A 19,683-nucleotide genomic window follows, 5' to 3' on the forward strand; every position below is an offset into this window, starting at 1 on the left:
GGTCTCTGCACCATCGCGCCGTAAACTGTGGCGGCGCGCGCCTCCTGGCCCGCATTTAGCGTGAGGGCGCTACAGTGGAACACGTGGTTGCAGCGGCCAATAGCGGCGTGCCTGACAGAGTACTTAAGCCCCTGCCTCTCGCCCAGCCAGCCAGTCTAACATTCCGTACGTCTCAGGACATGTCGCCTCGCCTTAGACAGCTTATTTACTTACGTGTTTTGTTTACGAGTGGACGTGGTTGACTAGTTAGGTTTTTTTTACTCTGTTGTCTCGTTCTTATTGTTGTCGTAAGGTCCTTCATTGGTCGTGTCCGTCCACTCCGTTGTGTTGTTATTCGCGGGCCGCTGAGCGGGTGCCGCCGCATTTTCCGTTACTTCAACCCCGCGACTGTTCCGGTCGCCGTTACAACAAAAAAATGAGGAAAAAGCTTCAGCGCTTTCTACACTTTGGCTGTTCAAGCAGTAAAACTGCTGTTTTAAGAATTACATTTTTGACTTATTACTTCTTTACTACTAACTCTATTCGTAAAGCTTTTTGCAGACGATATCCAAATGTAACATTGAATGTGTCTGAAAAATGATATCATTGTTAAACGCACAGTTAAGGAGATATGACAAACATTTGGATGGGTTAAAATGTGCCGCATCAGACGTAAAATTTTAATTTATAACTTATAAACTACCAACTCTACTCGCAACAAATTTTTGCACGAAGTATCCACATATACCAATGAATGTACATTAAAAATTGTCACTGTGCAACACGTATTTAAGGAGATATGATGTCACAAACACTGTGACAGGTGAGAAACTAGGTTTTCCTAAAAAGGAGTTCAATTTACCCTGAGCATACTCTTCCATTGTTTGATAATGATAGCACTTCCCCACTTCCAAAAAACTTTAAACATACACTTTGAGACAAAACAAAATTACATACCATGAAGCGGTTGTTCAAATTGGCCATGAAATTGTAAACTTTGGAGGCCTATGGATGAATGTGTGACGCTGCAGTCCAGTTTCACTTTGAACCTGGTAAGGATATTAAGCACCTGCCCAGTTAGCCGCGCGATCTAACGTGCTGCTTCCCAGGCGGGAAGGCGTTCTGGTCCCCAACATGAATCCGCCCAGAAGATTAGTGTCGAGGTCCTGTGTGCCAGCCAGCCTGTGGACGGTTTTGAAGGCGGTTTTCCATTTAACTTGGCGCATGCGGGCTGGTTCCCCTTGTTCCACCTCAGTTACACTGTGTCGGCGATAGCTGTACAAACACCGTTTCCACGTACACATACACCATAATTATTATGCCACGCAAACATTTGGAGTTACACTCGTCTGGTGTGAGACATTCCAGGGGGTCCACTGGGGGCCGAACCTCACAATAACCCTGGATTCGGTGTAGGGCGGCGGTGGGGTGGTTGGACTGCTGTGGCCTGTTGTGGGGCTGTGAACCACTGAGAGTTACAGCGGGATAAAGTCTCTCCATTGGTTTTAGGTCCCCGGTTTAATAATACATACGATACTAAGCAAGGCACATGTAGAACGCAAGACATAAAGTTTCGCAAATTTTGTTCTGTATACTCAGCTGGAGAGTAATTATGCCTCATAGGCGCGTGAACCTCATTTGAGGGAGAATGTGTAGTTAAACTCAAATAAGCCAGTTAGAATGCTCATCAAATGGCTAAGCATTGGAACAGGAGCAATGCCACTATTCGGCGCTGTTGGTAGGAACCATGGCCAAACACAGTGTCAAGAAGGAAGCGCATGACCAGAGAGTCAACAGAACGTGAGGACTGAGCAATCGTGTAAGAGAGTCCCGAATTCATCATGATCATTGATGCAACATGCAACTGGTGCTTCAGTGACCACAAGTACCATTAACAGGTGCCCCACAGAAATGGGGATAGCTCACAGCGCCCCTTGTGCCGACTACCATCGACCTCTGTACGCCCACAAGCCCATTTCCATTGGTGTCAGGCACATTCAGCCTGGAATCTCACTGACTGGAGTTGAACTGCCTTCAGTGACTAGTTGCACGTCGAACTGAGACCCGGTGACCATCAGAGATGTGTCTGGAGATGCCACAGAGAGTAGTGGGATACCAACCTGACTGTTGCCATCATATGCCCCTGATGACCAGGGGTAATGGTCTGGGGTGCCGAAGTCTTTTCATAGCATGACCCCTTTGATTGCAATTCATGGCACCCATAGAGTACAGGGGTACGTCGACGATATTCTATCCTCCGTTTTATTCCCTTTGTGGCAAGCCATCTTCAGCTTACGTTCCAACAAGATAATGCCCAGTTTCACACGGTGAGACTTTCTGATGCTTGTCATCGTGCTTGCCAAACCCTACCTTGGCCAGGAAGGCCGCCAGATCTCTCCTCAATTGCGAACTTTAGGAACATTATGGGTAGGGCCTTCCAATCAGCTCAGGATTTTGACTATCTAATGAGCCAGTTGGATAGAATCTGGCACTATATCCCTCAGAAGGGCATTCAAAATTTTTGTCAGTCAATGCCAAGCCGAGTTACTGCTTCCATAAGGCCAAATGTGACCTATTCAATTCGTGCTCTTTCTCTTGAACAAATCATTCCATTTCCTTAAATTATTACAATTTTTTTGTCTGTATATGTACATCACATCTACAGAATTCCATCCCATTGAGGTAATTTCTTTGTGGTGTGTCATTTTTGTGTCCTAGAGTGTAATTTCAAATGTTTTAGAAACGTTTTAACGCATAAATGCTTAATGTCAGTTATTTAAGTCATCCATTCACTCATAGTTTGAAGCCGTTTTACGCATGGGTATTTCAATTCTTTAAGGAATTGGGTGTTGCTTACTTACTACAACGAGATTTTCAGTCTATAGTGGAGTGTTTGTTGATATGACACTTTCTGACAGATTAAAACTGTCTGCTGGACCGAGACTTAACCTCTGCTGTCTGTGACAAGCGCTCTACCAAGTGAGCTACCCACGCACGAGTCTCGACTCGTCCTCACAGCTTTCTTCCAGGAGCTGAAATCCTGTAAGTTTCACAGGAGAACTTGTGTGATGTCTGGAAGGTAGGAAAGGAGGTATTGGCAGAAATAAAGCTTTTAGAACGAATTGTGACTAGCACCTGGGTAGCTCAGTTGGTAGTATACTTCAGTTTGAAAGATAAAGGTACTGAATTCAAGTTTGGTCCGAAACACAGTTTTAATCTGCCAGGAGGTTTTTTTTTACAATGTGAAAATAAATACCGTGCAGGTAAAAGCCATCATCCTCCCACAGGGGCTGGGGGTTGTAACTGGTGTTGGAGACAGATGGGGAATGAGGTGGACAGAGAAAGGTGAGGTGAGGAAATGTGCAGACTGAGGAGGCAGTTGGAGATGAACAGAGTGGGGAAGGTGGAAGATGTGGGTAGAGAGGGGAAGAAGAAGCAGATTCACAGTGAGGTGACAGAGGAAGAGAAGGACTAATATAAGAGTGGAGTAAATAAATACCTGGTCAGCACCATGGTTTTAAGCTTGGTTTTTGATAAAGTAGAGGTTATAGTTTTCAGGAAATGTTACTCCCTTTATAAAATTTGATATTGACTAGGTGTGTATCAAGGTGATTCTCTGCATCATTCTCTGAGTTCACTGTTCGAATAACATTTACTTCAGAATAGAAATAATTCGGTCAGGGCAGTTACATGGAAAATATGGTATAAAACTAAATTCTTTCCCAATGACATTGATTATATTGGTATGTTTGATACAATTTCTGCTTTCAGTGACTGTTTCCGATCTTTCAAATAAATCCTATAAGAAATAGGTGTGATGGGACACTGATACAATGCAACTCCAAGAAACAATGATTGTATACAAATAAATAATTGTGGTATTAATGTACAGTCATCAAAAAGAAATAACTGAGAAGTAGTAAGTAGGGAAGGAGAAACAAAGTAATATATAGTGATGGAAAATTGACATGGCTTGTTGTTGGGTGCGTGTTAAAATTTTATGTGTATTTTGTATATTTTTCTTCCAATGACGCCTTTAATCACTTCCACATGTAGTGATAATTGAAAATATGTGCCACACTGTGATACAAAACTCAATTTCTTTCTTATTACAAGCAGTCGGCTTAACCATTAGTGTACTTCACCACATGAACAAGTCTGGCTGAAATTTCCATTGTAGCTTGTAGTTCCACCTTTCTTTTCCAAACACTAGAATCGGAATTTTCCCACAGGGTCTGTGAGAATAGCACCACGAAATATGTGGAGGATGGTGGCTTATCCTACTATGGGAGGTGAACATAAGAAATTGTGGAGGTAGTGTTTGGAAATCATTTGTGGGAAGGTAAGTGTCACTGAAAACATTAGTCGTATGTGTGGGGGTTTTGAGAATGTCTAATAGTTAAGGTTTTTGTGGTAATCATGAAATCCTGGCACCCAGGTTGATGGCATGGTTGAACTAAGGCGAGTTTTGCAGGTGCCCTTTCTAATTTATTTATTAGTCAAATTTGGGTTTATGAAAAAGTACCACTATATGACAGTGCATTAGTAGATGCAGCATGACTTCATTGCCAATACATTTTATGTTAGAAAGGAAGACAATATAACTGATACCTGAATAATACTTATACAAGGCCAGAGCTATCAACAGTGAGAGTATTGTGTATGCTTTCTGAAACTAATCAGATCAGAGTGTAGGCTATTGCATATAACAGGATGCTGTGTAACTATTTAAGGCAAACATGGAAGCAAAACCAGTATTTTAACATTGATAGCTCAGTAAGTAATGTTTCAATTGACTCAACAAACCATATTGCCTCTTATGCATTGAATCACGGTTTTCAGTCATTATTTGTCTAAGAACATCAACTGTGGACGTGTGCCACCTGTAGATGCAAAATGTATTTAACTCTTCAAATGCCTATGTATTTACATTAATGTATATTACCAGGAGAAGGACTAATTTATGCCCATCTTCAAAAATAGAAAAAACAAAATACGTTCATTGTTTCTGAATAATATTAACAAGATTGTTAAAGAGGTAATGATATGTATGTAGGGTCTAGAACTTGAAAATACCTTTGCGCACACTCTTAGTAATACCAACACAATTTCAGTGTACTACCAAGTGGGAGGGGAGTCTTAGTGACTGCCACAATTTTTTGGAAAGAAAATGCAGATATTAATAATTATTGAAACACTGACGTGAGACTGGGCACTGAATATCAAGATACTGAATATGACATTTGTTGTAAAAAGTCAGAGCTGCTGCTCAGACTTTAATTTACAGGTTAAGTTTAACTGAAATTTTTAGAACATTTATGGAATCTAGTAGATATTTTTTCCAGAATTTTATGGTACAAAGTACCGGACTGGATGACAATATTTTCAAAAGGTGAGCACCATGTTGCTCACCCCCTCCCCCCATACCCTTCCTCCTTGATATTGTGAATGTTAAAAGCTTCATGCAGCTATTTTAGAGAACAGTTCATCCACTGCAACAGCTAATCGTGTAAGACACAGAATACTAGTTCTGAAATTACATCAGAAACGGGGAACTGATAGGTATTTGTCAAATTTGGCACATATATGCAACATGAGTCATTTGACATAAGAAGAGTTACATGCTAACAACCAACAAGACGAAAGTATTGGGAAGGCATTAAAGAAATTGAGAGCACAACGTGGACCATCATATAAAAAAGTCAGAAACCACTCAATATAATATGAGACAGCATTATGTAGATACATTCAATAATGTTAAATAGTTTGCACGTGGTGTTATGGAAGAGATTTTAAATTACATACCACATCAGTTTGGATTCTGTAGAAATGTTGGAACACATGAAGAAATACTGACACTACGACTTATCTTAGAAAATAGATCAAGGAAAGGCAAACATATATTTCTAGCATTTGCAGACTTAAAGAAACCTTTTGACAATGTTGTCCGGAATACTCTCTTTCAATTTCTGAAGGTACCAGGGGTAAAATACAGGGAGCGAAAGGCTATTTACAATTTGTACAGAAACTAGATGGCAGTTATAAGAGTCGAGGGACATGAAAGGGAAGCGGTGGTTGGGAAGGAAGTGAGACAGTGTTGTAGCCTATCCCCAATGTTATTCAATCTGTATATTGAGCAAACAGTAAAGAAAACAAAAGAAAAATTCGGAGTAGGTATTAAAATCCACGGAGAAGAAATAAAAACTTTGAGGTTCGCCGATGACATTGTAATTCTGTCAGAGACAGCAAATGACCTGGAAGAGCAGCTGAACGAAATGGACAGTCTGTTGAAAGGAGGATATAAGATGAACATCAACAGAAGCAAAACGATGATAATGGAATGTAGTCGAATTAAGTCGGATGATGCTGAGGGAATTAGATTAGGAAATGAGACACTTAAAGTAGTAAAGGTGTTTTGCTATTTGGGGAGCAAAATAACTGATGATGGTCGAAGTAGAGAGGATATAAAATGTAGACTGGTAATGGCAAGGAAAGCGTTTCTGAAGAAGAGAAAGTTGTTAACATCTAGTATAGATTTAAGTGTCAGGAAGTCGTTTCTGAAAGTATTTGTTTGGAGTGTTGCCATGTATGGAAGTGAAACGTGGACGAAAAAAAATTCAGACAAGAAGAGAATAGAAGCTTTCGAGATGTGGTGCTACAGAAGAATGCTGAAGATTAGATGGGTAGATCACATAACTAATGTGGAGGTACTGAATAGAATAGGAGAGAAATTTGTGGCACTACTTGACTAGGAGAAGGGATCGGTTGGTGGGCATCAAGGGATCACAAATTTAGTATTGGAGGGCAGTGGAGGGTAAAAATCGTAGAGGGAGACCAAGACATGAATACACTAAACAGATTCAGAAGGATGTAGTTTGCTGTAATTACTGGGAGACGAAGTGGCTTGCGCAGGATAGAGTAGCATGGAGAGCTGCATCAAACCAGTCTCAGGACTGAAGACCACAACAACAACCACATACTGAAATAGATATTAGTAAGATCCTAGTAGATACTGGTACACAAAACAAATTAGATGACTGTAATCATAAGCATGAAATTGAAATAGAAGAATTATACAGTCCAAGAACAATATTAGGAGTGATGAAAACTTACAAGAAGCAACGAAAACAGGTTATTAAATACCAAAAAAAGCCACAGCAAAAAAATTATTGAAGGAAATAAGAGTTAATGTAGAACATGAAATGATATAAGACAATACTAGAAAAGAGGGTGGAATGGTTCAAATGGTTCAAATGGCTCTGAGCACAATGCGACTTAACTTCTGAGGTCATCAGTCACCTAGAACTTAGAACTAATTAAACCTAACTAACCTCACGACATCACACACATCCGTGCCCGATGCAGGATTGGAACCTGCGACCGTAGCGGTCGCCCGGTTCCAGACTGTAGCGCCTAGAACCACACGGCCACTCCGGCCGGCAAGGGAGTGGAATATGTGTTGGTAAACAGAATAAGAAAACCAGGTTGGTCACCAGAATTTTTGCTGAGAAAGAGTACATAGACTTGTTGCTAATAAAATTTACAGGGTGAAGAGAGTGAAAATATCCCTCTTTGGTAAGGAATAGAAAGTTTTGGGGTGCTAATGGAAAGGTTCACATCAAAAAGCAAAAATCATGTGCTGTACTTGTTGTTGTTGTTGTGGTCTTCAGTCCTGAGACTGGTTTGATGCAGCTCTCCATGCTACTCTATCCTGTGCAAGCTTCTTCATCTCCCACTACTTACTGCAACCTACATCCTTCTGAATCTGCTTAGTGTATTCATCTCTTGGTCTCCCTCTTCGATTTTTACCATCCACACTGCCCTCCAATGCTAAATTTGTGATCCCCTGATGCCTCAGAACATGTCCTACCAACCGGTCCCTTCTTCTTGTCAATTTGTGCCACAAACTCCTCTTTTCCCCAATTCTATTCAATACCTCCTCATTAGTTATGTGATCTACCCATCTAATCTTCAGCATTCTTCTGTAGCACCACATTTCGAAAGCTTCTATTCTCTTCCTGTCTAAACCATTTATCGTCCATGTTTCACTTCCATACATGACAACACTCCATACAAATACTTTCAGAAACGACTTCCTGACACTTACATCTATACTCGATGTTAACAAATTTCTCTTCTTCAGAAACGCTTTCCTTGCTATTGCCAGTCTACAGTTTATGTCCTCTCTACTTCGACCATCATCAGTTATTTTGCTCCCCAAATAGCAAAATTCCTTTACTACTTTAAGCGTCTCATTTCCTAATCCAATTCCCTCAGCATCACCCGACTTAATTTGACTACATTCCTCGTTTTGCTTTTGTTGTGTTCATCTTGTCTGCTCCTTTCAAGACAATGTCCATTGCGTTCAACTGCTCTTCTAAGTCCTTTGCTGTCACTGACAGAATTACAATGTCATCGGCGAACCTCAAAGTTTTTATTTCTTCTCCATGAATTTTTATACCTACTCCGAATTTTTCTTTTGTTTCCTTTACTGCTTGGTCAATATACAGATTGAATAACATCGGGGAGAGGCTACATCGCTGTCTCACACCCTTCCCAACCACTGCTTCCCTTTCATGTCCCTCGACTCTTGTAACTGCCATCTGGTTTCTGTACAAATTGTAAATAGCCTTTCGTTCCCTGTATTTTACCCCTGCCATCTTCAGAATTTGAAATAGAGTATTCCAGTCAACATTGTCAAAAGCTTTCTCTGAGTCTACAAATGCTAGAAACGTTGGTTTACCTTTCCTTAATCTTTCTTCTAAGATAAGTCGTAAGGTCAGTATGGCCTCACGTGTTCCAGTGTTTCTACGGAATCCAAACTGATCTTCCCCGAGGTCTGCTTCTACCAGTTTTTCCATTCGTCTGTAAAGAATGCGCGTTAGTATTTTGCAGCTGTGACTTATTAAACTGATTGTTCGGTAATTTTTACATCTGTCAACACTTGCTTTCTTTGGAATTGGAATTATTATATTCTTCTTGAATTCTGAGGGTATTTCGCCTGTCTCATACTTCTTGCTCACCAGATGGTAGAGTTTTGTCAGGACTGGCTCTCCCTAGGCCGTCAGTAGTTCTAATGGAATGTTGTCTACTCCCGGGGCCTTGTTTCGGCTCAGGTCTTTCAGTGCTCTGTCAAACTATTCACGCAGTATCGTATCTCCCATTTCATCTTCATTTACATCCTCTTCCATTTCTATAGTATTGTCCCGAAGTACATCACCCTTGCATAGACCTTCTATATACTCCTTCCCCCTCTCTGCTTTCCCTTCTTTGCTTAGAACTGGGTTTCCATTTGAGCTCTTGATATTTATACAAGTGGTTCTCTTTTCTCCAAAGGTCTCTTTAATTTTCCTGTAGGCAGTATCTATGTTGCCCCTAGTAAGATAAGCCGCTACATCCTTACACTTGTCCTCTATCCATCCCTGCTGAGCCATTTTGCACTTCCTGTCGATCTCATTTTTGAGACGTTTGTATTCCTATTTGCCTGTTTCATTTACTGCATTTTTATATTTTCTCCTTTCATCAATTAAATTCAATATTTCTTCTGTTACCCAAGGATTTCTACTAGCCCTCGTCTTTTTACCTACTTGATCCCCTGCTACATTCACTACTTCATCCCTCGGAGCTACCCATTCTTCTTCTACTGTATTTCTTTCCCCCATTCCTGTCAATTGCTCCCTTACGCTCTCCCTGAAACTCTGTACAACCTCTGGTTTAGTCAGTTTATCCAGGTCCCATCTCCTTAAATTCCCATCTTTTTGCAGTTTCTTCAGTGGTGTGCTATGGAAGAAAAAATTTATGCTTTGTGAGGTCATACTATTTGTGATTCTGCACTTCAGATGAACATATGCCGTTTTCTTGACCATATCTGGAATACAGCTGTTTGAAAATCACAGGCATCAGTCGCATGTCTTCACCAGCACTGACGTGTGAATACAACCCAAGAGACATCAGCGTATGTAGTGTTGTTTAGTGACCATTTCAGTGCACACTTCGCTTGCACATGGTGGGGGGACGAGTCATGCAACTGTACACCTGTACACCTCATGTCTCAGTACTACAGTTCTTGCGTCAGTGTAGTTAATACAGTGATGTTAAATTTATAGCCAAAGCAGTACAGGTCAGTGCAGTGAAAATGTCACAGATCTTCACACATGCAGACTATAGTGGCATACTCTTTGTCTATAGGTTCTCCAGTGGGAATTCCAGAGCCTCTAGCCGGCCGATGTGGCCGAGCGTTTCAGTCTTTTGTGAGGAAATATACACAGTTAAACAGAACATTGGATCATAATTTTTCATTTGCCATCACATGCTTTTGTTCTGTTTCAGTCTGGAACCGCGCGACCGCTACGGTCGCAGGTTCGAATCCTGCCTTGGGCGTGGATGTGTGTTATGTCATTAGGTTAGTTAGGTTTAAGTAGTTCTAAGTTATAGGGGACTGATGACCCCAGCTATTAAGTCCCATAGTGCTCAGAGCCATTTGAACCAGAGCCGCTGTTTTCAAATACGAAAGACGGTTATATAATTGCAAAATTTCAGATAGCTGGATATTTAGCAGGGCATTTGACGGTTTGCATCAGTGTGTACTGCTTACATGTTGTATCGGAACAACCAGTCCAACAGGATCTTACTGAAATTGAGAACATTCCTGAAGTGATAGAACGCAGCCAAACTACCAACTCAAGAAGCACTGCTGCACAGCTTGGTTCTGCACGAAAATGGATGATGTGCACAATACGTGGGCATTGTCTCCACCTGTACCAACAGATGACTGCGCAATATCTCCATGTAAGAGACGATGCCAAACGGAAGGAGTTCTGTCACTGGGTCACTGCCAATGAATGCTGTATTTAACATATACTATTCGCTGACGAGTCAACATTTACCAGTAATGGTATGTAAAACTCGCACAGCTCTCGCATACGGGAAGATGAAAATCTGCACACTACTGTGGAAACAAATTTTCATTGATCGTCCTAGGTGAACGTGTGGTGTGGTATTATTGATAACCAATTTATGGGCCCAGTTATTTTTGATAAATGCCTTAATGGAGTGTGGTATCTAGATTTCCTTCAAAATGTGTTACCAGAATATTTGGAAGATATTCCTTCGGCAGTAAGACATTATGTTTACTTCCAGTAAGACGGAACTCCTACACACTCTGTATGGCCAGTAACACAGTATCTCATTGAAACATATCCTGGGCAGGGAATCGATCGCTGTGGCCGTTGAGCTTACCTGATCTTCCTCCATTAGATTACTGCTTGTGCAGTTGGCTTAAGACTGCAGTCTAGAAATGCAGAATGGACAGAAAGGGAGAATTTACTTTCTGTTACACGTGTGTGCTGAAATAAAGGACCATAAAGATGAGACCAGTTCAGCAAAACTGCAGCTGTCTGCAAGTGCTGCAAAACGTATTTTAGTTGATAGTGGATCTTTTGAACGTCTTTTGTGAGGAAATATACACACTTAAACAGAACATTGGATCATAATTTTTCATTTGCCATCACCTACTTTTGTTCTGTTCCCCATTGTTTTCTTTAGTCTCCTCATAAACTGTTAAGAAAGGGACATATGTTCAGATGACGTTTTATGTTCACAAACACTGGTATTATCACCCCGCAAAGTATGTATTTTGTTACTGACTCTCCCTGTATTCTGATGGGATTGCGATAGTGCAGCAGAGATGAATGGGGAATCGTTATAGTGATGATGATGATGATGATGATGATGAGGTCCCATGCTCCGAGGAGCGTAGGGGGCGATGCAGGAGACTCGCACCACCCAACTAGGCAAGGTCCTAGCGGAGGTGGTTTGCCGTTGCCTTCCTCCGACCGTAATGGTGATGAATGATGATGATGAAGACGACACAACAACACCCAGTCATCTCGAGGCAGGAAAAATCCCTAACCCCGGCGGGAATCGAACCCGGGACCCCGTGCGTATAAAGCGAGAATGCTGCCGCAAGACCAGGAGCTGATAGGATACCAGATGGTAAATGGGGAAGTACATTCACACAGCATCATTGACGAATTGCAGATTGTTACGGCCTGGAGTGTGAGAATAAGCATTTCAGAAACGGCTAAGGCAATAACTATTCACATGCTACTGTCATCTGTAACTACAGAAAGTGGTTGAAAGACAGTGAAACAAGTAGCACGAGACCAGACGTTGGACATCTATGCCTCATCACAGAATGTACAGTCAGACACTTTCACACTCTGTAAGGTGGTCAGGGAGCGACCTGTGGCATATACACTCCTGGAAATTGAAATAAGAACACCGTGAATTCATTGTCCCAGGAAGGGGAAACTTCATTGACACATTCCTGGGGTCAGATATATCACATGATCACACTGACAGAACCACAGGCACATAGACACAGGCAACAGAGCATGCACAATGTCGGCACTAGTACAGTGTATATCCACCTTTCGCAGCAATGCAGGCTGCTATTCTCCCATGGAGACGATCGTAGAGATGCTGGATGTAGTCCTGTGGAACGGTTTGCCATGCCATTTCCACCTGGCGCCTCAGTTGGACCAGCGTTCGTGCTGGACGTGCAGACCGCGTGAGACGACGCTTCATCCAGTCCCAAACATGCTCAATGGGGGACAGATCCGGAGATCTTGTTGGCCAGGGTAGTTGACTTACACCTTCTAGAGCACGTTGGGTGGCACTGGATACATGCGGACGTGCATTGTCCTGTTGGAACAGCAAGGTCCCTTGCCGGTCTAGGAATAGTAGAACGATGGGTTCGATGACGGTTTGGATGTACCGTGCACTATTCAGTGTCCCCTCGACGATCACCAGTGGTGTACGGCCAGTGTAGGAGATCGCTCCCCACACCATGATGCCGGGTGCTGGCCCTGTGTGCCTTGGTCGTATGCAGTCATGATTGTGGCGCTCACCTGCACGGCGCCAAACACGCATACGACCATCATTGGCACCAAGGCAGAAGCGACTCTCATCGCTGAAGACGACACGTCTCCATTCGTCCCTCCATTCACGCCTGTCGCGACACCACTGGGGGCGGGCTGCACGATGTTGGGGCGTGAGCGGAAGACGGCCTAACGGTGTGCGGGACCGTAGCCCAGCTTCATGGAGACGGTTGCGAATGGTCCTCGCCGATACCCCAGGAGCAACAGTGTCCCTAATTTGCTGGGAAGTGGCGGTGCGGTCCCCTACGGCACTGCGTAGGATCCTATGGTCTTGGCGTGGATCCGTGCGTCGCTGCGGTCCGGTCCCAGGTCGACGGCCACGTGCACCTTCCGCCGACCACTGGCGACAACATCGATGTACTGTGGAGACCTCACGCCCCACGTGTTGAGCAATTCGGCGGTACGTCCACCCGGCCTCCCGCATGCCCACTATACGCCCTCGCTCAAAGTCCGTCAACTGCACATACGGTTCACGTCCACGCTGTCGCGGCATGCTACCAGTGTTAAAGACTGCGATGGAGCTCCGTATGCCACGGCAAACTGGCTGACACTGACGGCGGCGGTGCACAAATGCTGCACAGCTAGCGCCATTCGACGGCCAACACCGCGGTTCCTGGTGTGTCCGCTGTGCCGTGCGTGTGATCATTGCTTGTACAGCCCTCTCGCAGTGTCCGGAGCAAGTATGGTGGGTCTGACACACCGGTGTCAATGTGTTCTTTTTTCCATTTCCAGGAGTGTATAATGACAGAGCACGTTGCTGTTGCAGGCACAAGTAGCTTGCAGCACACTCCTCAGCGCATATTATTGAACATGCAACCCCATAGCAGACAACCACTATGAGTTCTATTTATAACTCAACAATTCCCGGAATTATGATTGGGATGGGTGCAAGATCATCGAGATTTAACCATGAATCAATTCAAACATTATGCTGGTCAGATGAACCATGTCTTGTTACAGCAGAACATCCAGATGACCAATTGCAAGAAACAAGCAATGCAACATGGATTCAGCCTGGTGAGAGCAGTGTTATGCTATGGGGGACATTTATCTGGGCTTACACATCTTCAATAGTGGTAGAAGCCACTGAAATAGCTGTGGACTATGTAAACATTACTGCCGACTTTCTGAATCCATTCACACTTTATGTATTCCATAATGTCAATGGCACCTTTCAACAAAATAACCGTCCATGTCACAAGGCACTAATTGTGGAACAGTGATTTGAGGAGTTTGGTAGTGAACTTGTATTGGTGTCTGGGACACCACATTCACCTGATCTAAACCCATTGGAACAGAGCTGGTGGATTGTAAGATGCCGGCTCTGTGCCTACAAACCACTGGTTGTGATGTACAGGAATTGTGTATCCTGTGCATATACATTGCTGTGGATGTCAAATTTGATTCAAACTCCTAACACAAATAATGTACCATGGCAGAAGCATGTAGCGCTTGCACAAATTCCACCTTCATGAGCGCATTTCGAGTGAAGGATTACACAAAATCATCGGCTTTGCACATTAAGCAGGAGAATAAAAGGACAAAGCAAGTCCCAACAGAACAGTTTATGGTGAGGATGAAACGCTACAGCAGATACAGGAAGCAAAATACACAATCATTCCTACACAATCTATCACTCTGTATGACAATCGAGGGTAAACAAAGCATGTGGAGGCTATTGTAAGATGTAGAAGTTTATGAAAGTTACTGACGGCATGGTACTCCCTTTCACCAAACAAGAAATGTGAGATAATCAGACCTGTGTCAAAAGTAAAGTAGTATGCCTTACGTGAAAGATATTATACATGCACATCTGAACTTTTATGTGAACCAATATTTTTTGTGATCTTATTAACAAGCTGTCAGTATTCATCTCAAAGAACTAAAACACCTGATCATTGAAAAATAATAGATTGATAACATTATTCGGTGCTGATTACAGGAGCATGTCAATTCTATTGGCATAATATATAGATGTATTTTATTTGTCAAATGGTTCTAAGCACTATGGGACTTAACATCTATGGACATCAGTCCCCTAGAACTTAGAACTACTTAAACCTAACTAACCTAAGGACATCACACAACACCCAGTCATCACGAGGCAGAGAAAATCCCTGACCCCGCCGGGAATCGAACCCGGGATTTTATTTGTCACCTCAGTCAACAATCACAACTAGCTATGGTGTTAGTCGATGTTGGCAATGTGAATCATTCAATTAGACAATATTTTATTAGAGGTATGAGCAAAATACGATTATGAAGCAGTTTATGACACCATTATCAATAAAATGACTGAATCAACAGGGATGTCCACTGTCAGCAACATTACAAGCAACTGACATGCAATCGCATCTAGGGTTCCAGGTTACCAATGTGAAGGAGACATCTCTGGAACATGCTTATGAAATCAGTTTGCTGATCGACAATAAGGATGAGATGTAGAAACTCAAACAAATTTATACAACATAAATGCTAACGAAGGTGAGAAAATCAGTTATGTAACGAAAATCCCAGCTCGTGGAACTAGCCTGAACATCATCTGGTTTACTATAACCAAAGAGAGGGCGTTATTTGTAGAAATTGGAAAATATTGTTTCTGTTAATTGGGAGCATAAATGTAAAGCAATGCTTGAAACGATATAGGACCATGACACACTAATTTCAGGTAAATTCCAACTTCATGAACACTTATATCATCAGTGTAATGAATTATTTACAAGCAGTCCTTTCACTGCCCATCACATTTGCTAAAAGGACACTGGCAACAGCGGGTCAGTTTGTATGACGTGGTAACATCTGCAAGACTGCCTTCAGTGCAACAATGCTACAGTACACACAAATACCTGTGGAAGCCAACGGTGCTGAACTTCCTGGAATACAAGAAAACACTGACAGAACGATCACAATGCTGTAGCCAAGTGCATTTTCATTCCACTAGAATCCTCTAGCAAAGACATCTCGATCAATGCAGGCAAGGTAAATCACAAACTAAATTACATTCGATGGTATTACATGGCCAATAATTCTATATATGGAGTAGCATGAACAACACCAGTCTGGCTACACAAAGCAAAGCGAGCTGTTAGGATGTAATTTATGATATGGTCCCTATGATAAATAAAATTATACAGGATTCTATTAAGTCCAAGTTTGCAAAACCAGAATTCAGTTGTAATAGGCAGAAGCTGTATGTAATTGGATGATGGAAAAAATAGATTTTAAAACCAGGGCGACTTCCATGAACATTGAATTGAAGTATGTTCTTCAGGTGAACTGAACCGACTACTGTGACACTAAATTAATGTTTTAAGAGATGAAAAGTTTAAAGACACTCGTGCTGCAGGAATAAAGAACCCGTTTTAAGGTCTCTTAGAGTGAAAGGTGACAGTCTATGCAAAGCAGAAATTTTAAACTATCACCGCACTGTATTCCAATGTCATAATATCTGAGAAGTTTGCAATTACATCATTTCATTACTGTGAATCTTCATTGATTTCATCGTGACTGACTCATTCATTTCCTTACAGTGCAAATTATTGCTAGTGTAAGGTACCACTCTTTAAAACTACTTTCCACAACTGAATGATAGTTTATCATTAGTTTCTTCTTGCTGCCAGCTATCTTCAGGTGGAACGCTATTACAATATCTTAAAGCAGGAGAGAGATAAACAAATGAAAACTAATAACTGTGAATGACAAACTGGTTAGAAGAAGCAAAGAGTTAAAAGTAAATGACCATAAATCTGCTTGTTTAGGTCATGTACATGGTATTTGTATGACTAGTTCATAAGTTCTCCCAGACTTCTGTTAGTATTCCTATACACAATAATCTAAATATCACAGAGCAACCTGTAACAGGGAAAAGCAGACTGTTGGTAAAGTTGCCGTATCTATGGCTGATACACTGTTATTAATGAGGCTCAATATATATGTGTATATTTGAGGACAATCCCAGACAATCGCTGAGAATACTTATGAAATGACAGTTTTAGTTTTTAGGTGCAAAAGACACCCAACGTATCCTCTGTCATCAGTGCTAGGAACATCACCCACAAAAGTGTCTGGTGTGCTATGTCCTGTCGCAGCTCACCTGGGCATAGGAGGAGGCTGTCCTAGGTTTGCAGCTCAGACACACTCCAAAAGCTTGACACCACCACTGGCTCAGTACCCAAACAGATAAAAAGGAGGATATCTTTCCACCGTAGATGGTGTATTCGGCTGAGGCACAGAAGCATGCATGAGATTTTCCTAACAGAAAAGAGATTTCCAATACCATGCCATTCAGGGCAACTGTTAGATTGAAGTATAGGGGTTTTTGCACCAGAAGTGATGATGAGTCAGCCAGCATAAAGTGCATATTTCGAAACATGTACCATGAGAGCATGTGGTAAGCTATATGTGCTAATCACTTTACAAGCAGTTAGAGTTATAGCAGCAGTAATTTTAGACAAATGTCTGTATGAGAAATAGCTGAATGCTAAAGTGCCTCATTTCACAGCTCAGTGTTTGGCGCATATTTGCAGAATTTCTTGAATTTGTACAAGTCATTTTAATCTATGTCAACGCCTTGTGCGTTTTAAAATGGAGTAGCATTGTTGCTAACATATCATGTCAAACTTGGGATCCATGTGAACTGCTGCACACACCAGAGGCAGGCAAAGGTGCACAGCCTCCACGAGGTCCACTGCTTTAAAGCACTATGGGGGAAAACGCCTTCAAAGTTGTTGGCCATTGTTCAGTCAACATAATTAACATATTCTTGTGATCCCACAGGAAAGATCACTGCTGCCAGAACACTAACATCAATTTTCAGTATATGGGGTATGTGATTTCCAATTAAAACATTAGCACCTCCATTTGCACATAATATTTACAGGAAGGCAAAAATTAGTTGCCCAATTGATGGATAATGGTTTTATCATCTATAATATCTCAGTAGGCAGAATAATGCACTTAATTTGTGATTATCTGCATTTAGTTTGTAAAGAATTTCCTACATTTTACTCTGAAGCACATGCAAAACACAGCTTGTAGTATCAGAGTGTGTTTTCTGGTAGGTTCATTGTAGTAAGTGTGTCTCATGTAAATGGCATGGTGCATTTCTCAGTAGCTACATCAGTAGTGTGAGGTCTACACTGTGTTCAGGAGCCCAGATGTAGCTGTGTTTTTTTGTGTTAACTGAGGAAGTGCATGTTGTATTTACTCTCGTAACCTGAAGGTTTTGCTCTTGCCTTGAGACATATCACAACAAGAATGTAGTTAAAAGTGTAACTCTCTCTCTCTCTCTCTCTCTCTCTCTCTCTCTCTCTCTCTCTGTGTGTGTGTGCGTGTGTGTGCATGCATATACATGGTCTGATAAATGTCTCTCTGTGCAGGGCAGGAGAGCTGAGAAGCTGAATTACTGCCATTCCTATATCCCAAATATTTCGACTTAACGGTTTCCTGGCAAAGAGTAGCTTTTTTTTTTTACTGGTGTGTGTCAAGTAATTTTTGAATAACTGCACTGAATCTTTTTGCTGCCATAATGGGGAGATCTCCTTATAAACAACGGAATGTGATTAGTTTTGTGTGTCCCATTTGCAAGCAATGGCAGAGAGTGATGCACTCAGCAGACTGGCTAGATGGGGCATCCCTTTCAGTTGAGGGCAATATGAGAGTGGGAAATGTGGTCGAAAGACTGTAATGTTGGGTAACAATTTGCTAGGATGTGTCTAATCAGTTACTTGATAGATGGAATGTAGGAAGTTTTATGTGAGAGTGGATGAAGTCTTTGAGAGCATGATATCATTGTACATCTGTATCTTGTTTTAAAGTGTCTTTTCCTCTGTTCTGTATTTTAGAAGGGAGAAAATCACAGATTCGTCATTTGGCATTGGACAGATGCGTTCCTAAAACTGGTCTTAGCTCCACTTATGTGGTGGCATTCTGCATCAGAACTGTGTGTTGGAAGAAATTTGTGAAAATTTCTCTCTTTTCGACAGAAACCTTTCCGTGGAGGAGAGAGGCAGGAGGCTGATCGAGGCAGCTAAGAACGGCGCAGTGCGAGAGCTGCAGGCGCTGCTGGCTGCTGGGGCAGACGTTGGGGCGAAAGACGACAAAAGCAATACTGCCCTGCACTGGGCAGCCTGGGAAGGATACACACAGGCGATGAGGTGCCTGGTGGAGGCTGGGGCAGACAAGGATATCGGGAACTGGGTTAAGAACACGCCTCTTCACTGGGCTGCGTGGGGCGGGCGAGCGGCTGCGGTGCAGCTGCTGTTGGCATCTTCCGCCAATCTCAATGTCAGGAATCAGGACGGGATGACGCCGCTGCACGAAGCTGCAAAGCATGGCCGTGCAGACGTGGTGATTGTATTGCTTGATGCAGGAGCTGACAAGGAGGCCAGAACCAACGAGGGTTACACACCACTGGAAATCGCCAGGCAATACAACCAGCATCACTTAGTGGACTTGCTAAGATGAAACTGGCAGTTCAACAAACATGTTTTGAGTAGAACTAGAAGATCTTAAGTACACTACTTCTGATTATTTTCTAAATAAAGAATACAAAAATGTTAATCCTGCAGTCATTCTTTGTACCCATATTTATGTAACACATATAACTACTCAGATAACACCACTACAAATGTGACAAAGATAAATATTTATAATCAAATGCAAATAATAGAAGGCAACTTTCTTTCATGTTAACTCAATTACTAATAAATGCTAATTATTTAGAATATTTCATTACTGAAAATTACTTAGTCGGAGAGTGTTT

General features: G+C 42.1%; 1 protein-coding gene across 2 annotated transcripts in view; it reads left to right on the forward strand.

Moving 5' to 3' along the window:
* Positions 1-19,481, forward strand: part of LOC124545386 — a 137,396-nt gene extending 117,915 nt beyond the window's left edge. For both annotated transcript variants that reach the window (XM_047124296.1, XM_047124297.1), the window contains exon 8: positions 18,905-19,481. In XM_047124296.1, coding sequence (XP_046980252.1) covers positions 18,905-19,385 — 481 coding nt within the window. In that variant the 3' untranslated portion in view covers positions 19,386-19,481. The remainder of the gene's footprint in view (positions 1-18,904) is intronic.
* Positions 19,482-19,683: the final 202 nt, after the last annotated feature.

This window comes from Schistocerca americana, chromosome 8 (assembly GCF_021461395.2).
Source record: "Schistocerca americana isolate TAMUIC-IGC-003095 chromosome 8, iqSchAmer2.1, whole genome shotgun sequence".
NCBI classification, from domain to species: domain Eukaryota; kingdom Metazoa; phylum Arthropoda; class Insecta; order Orthoptera; family Acrididae; genus Schistocerca; species Schistocerca americana.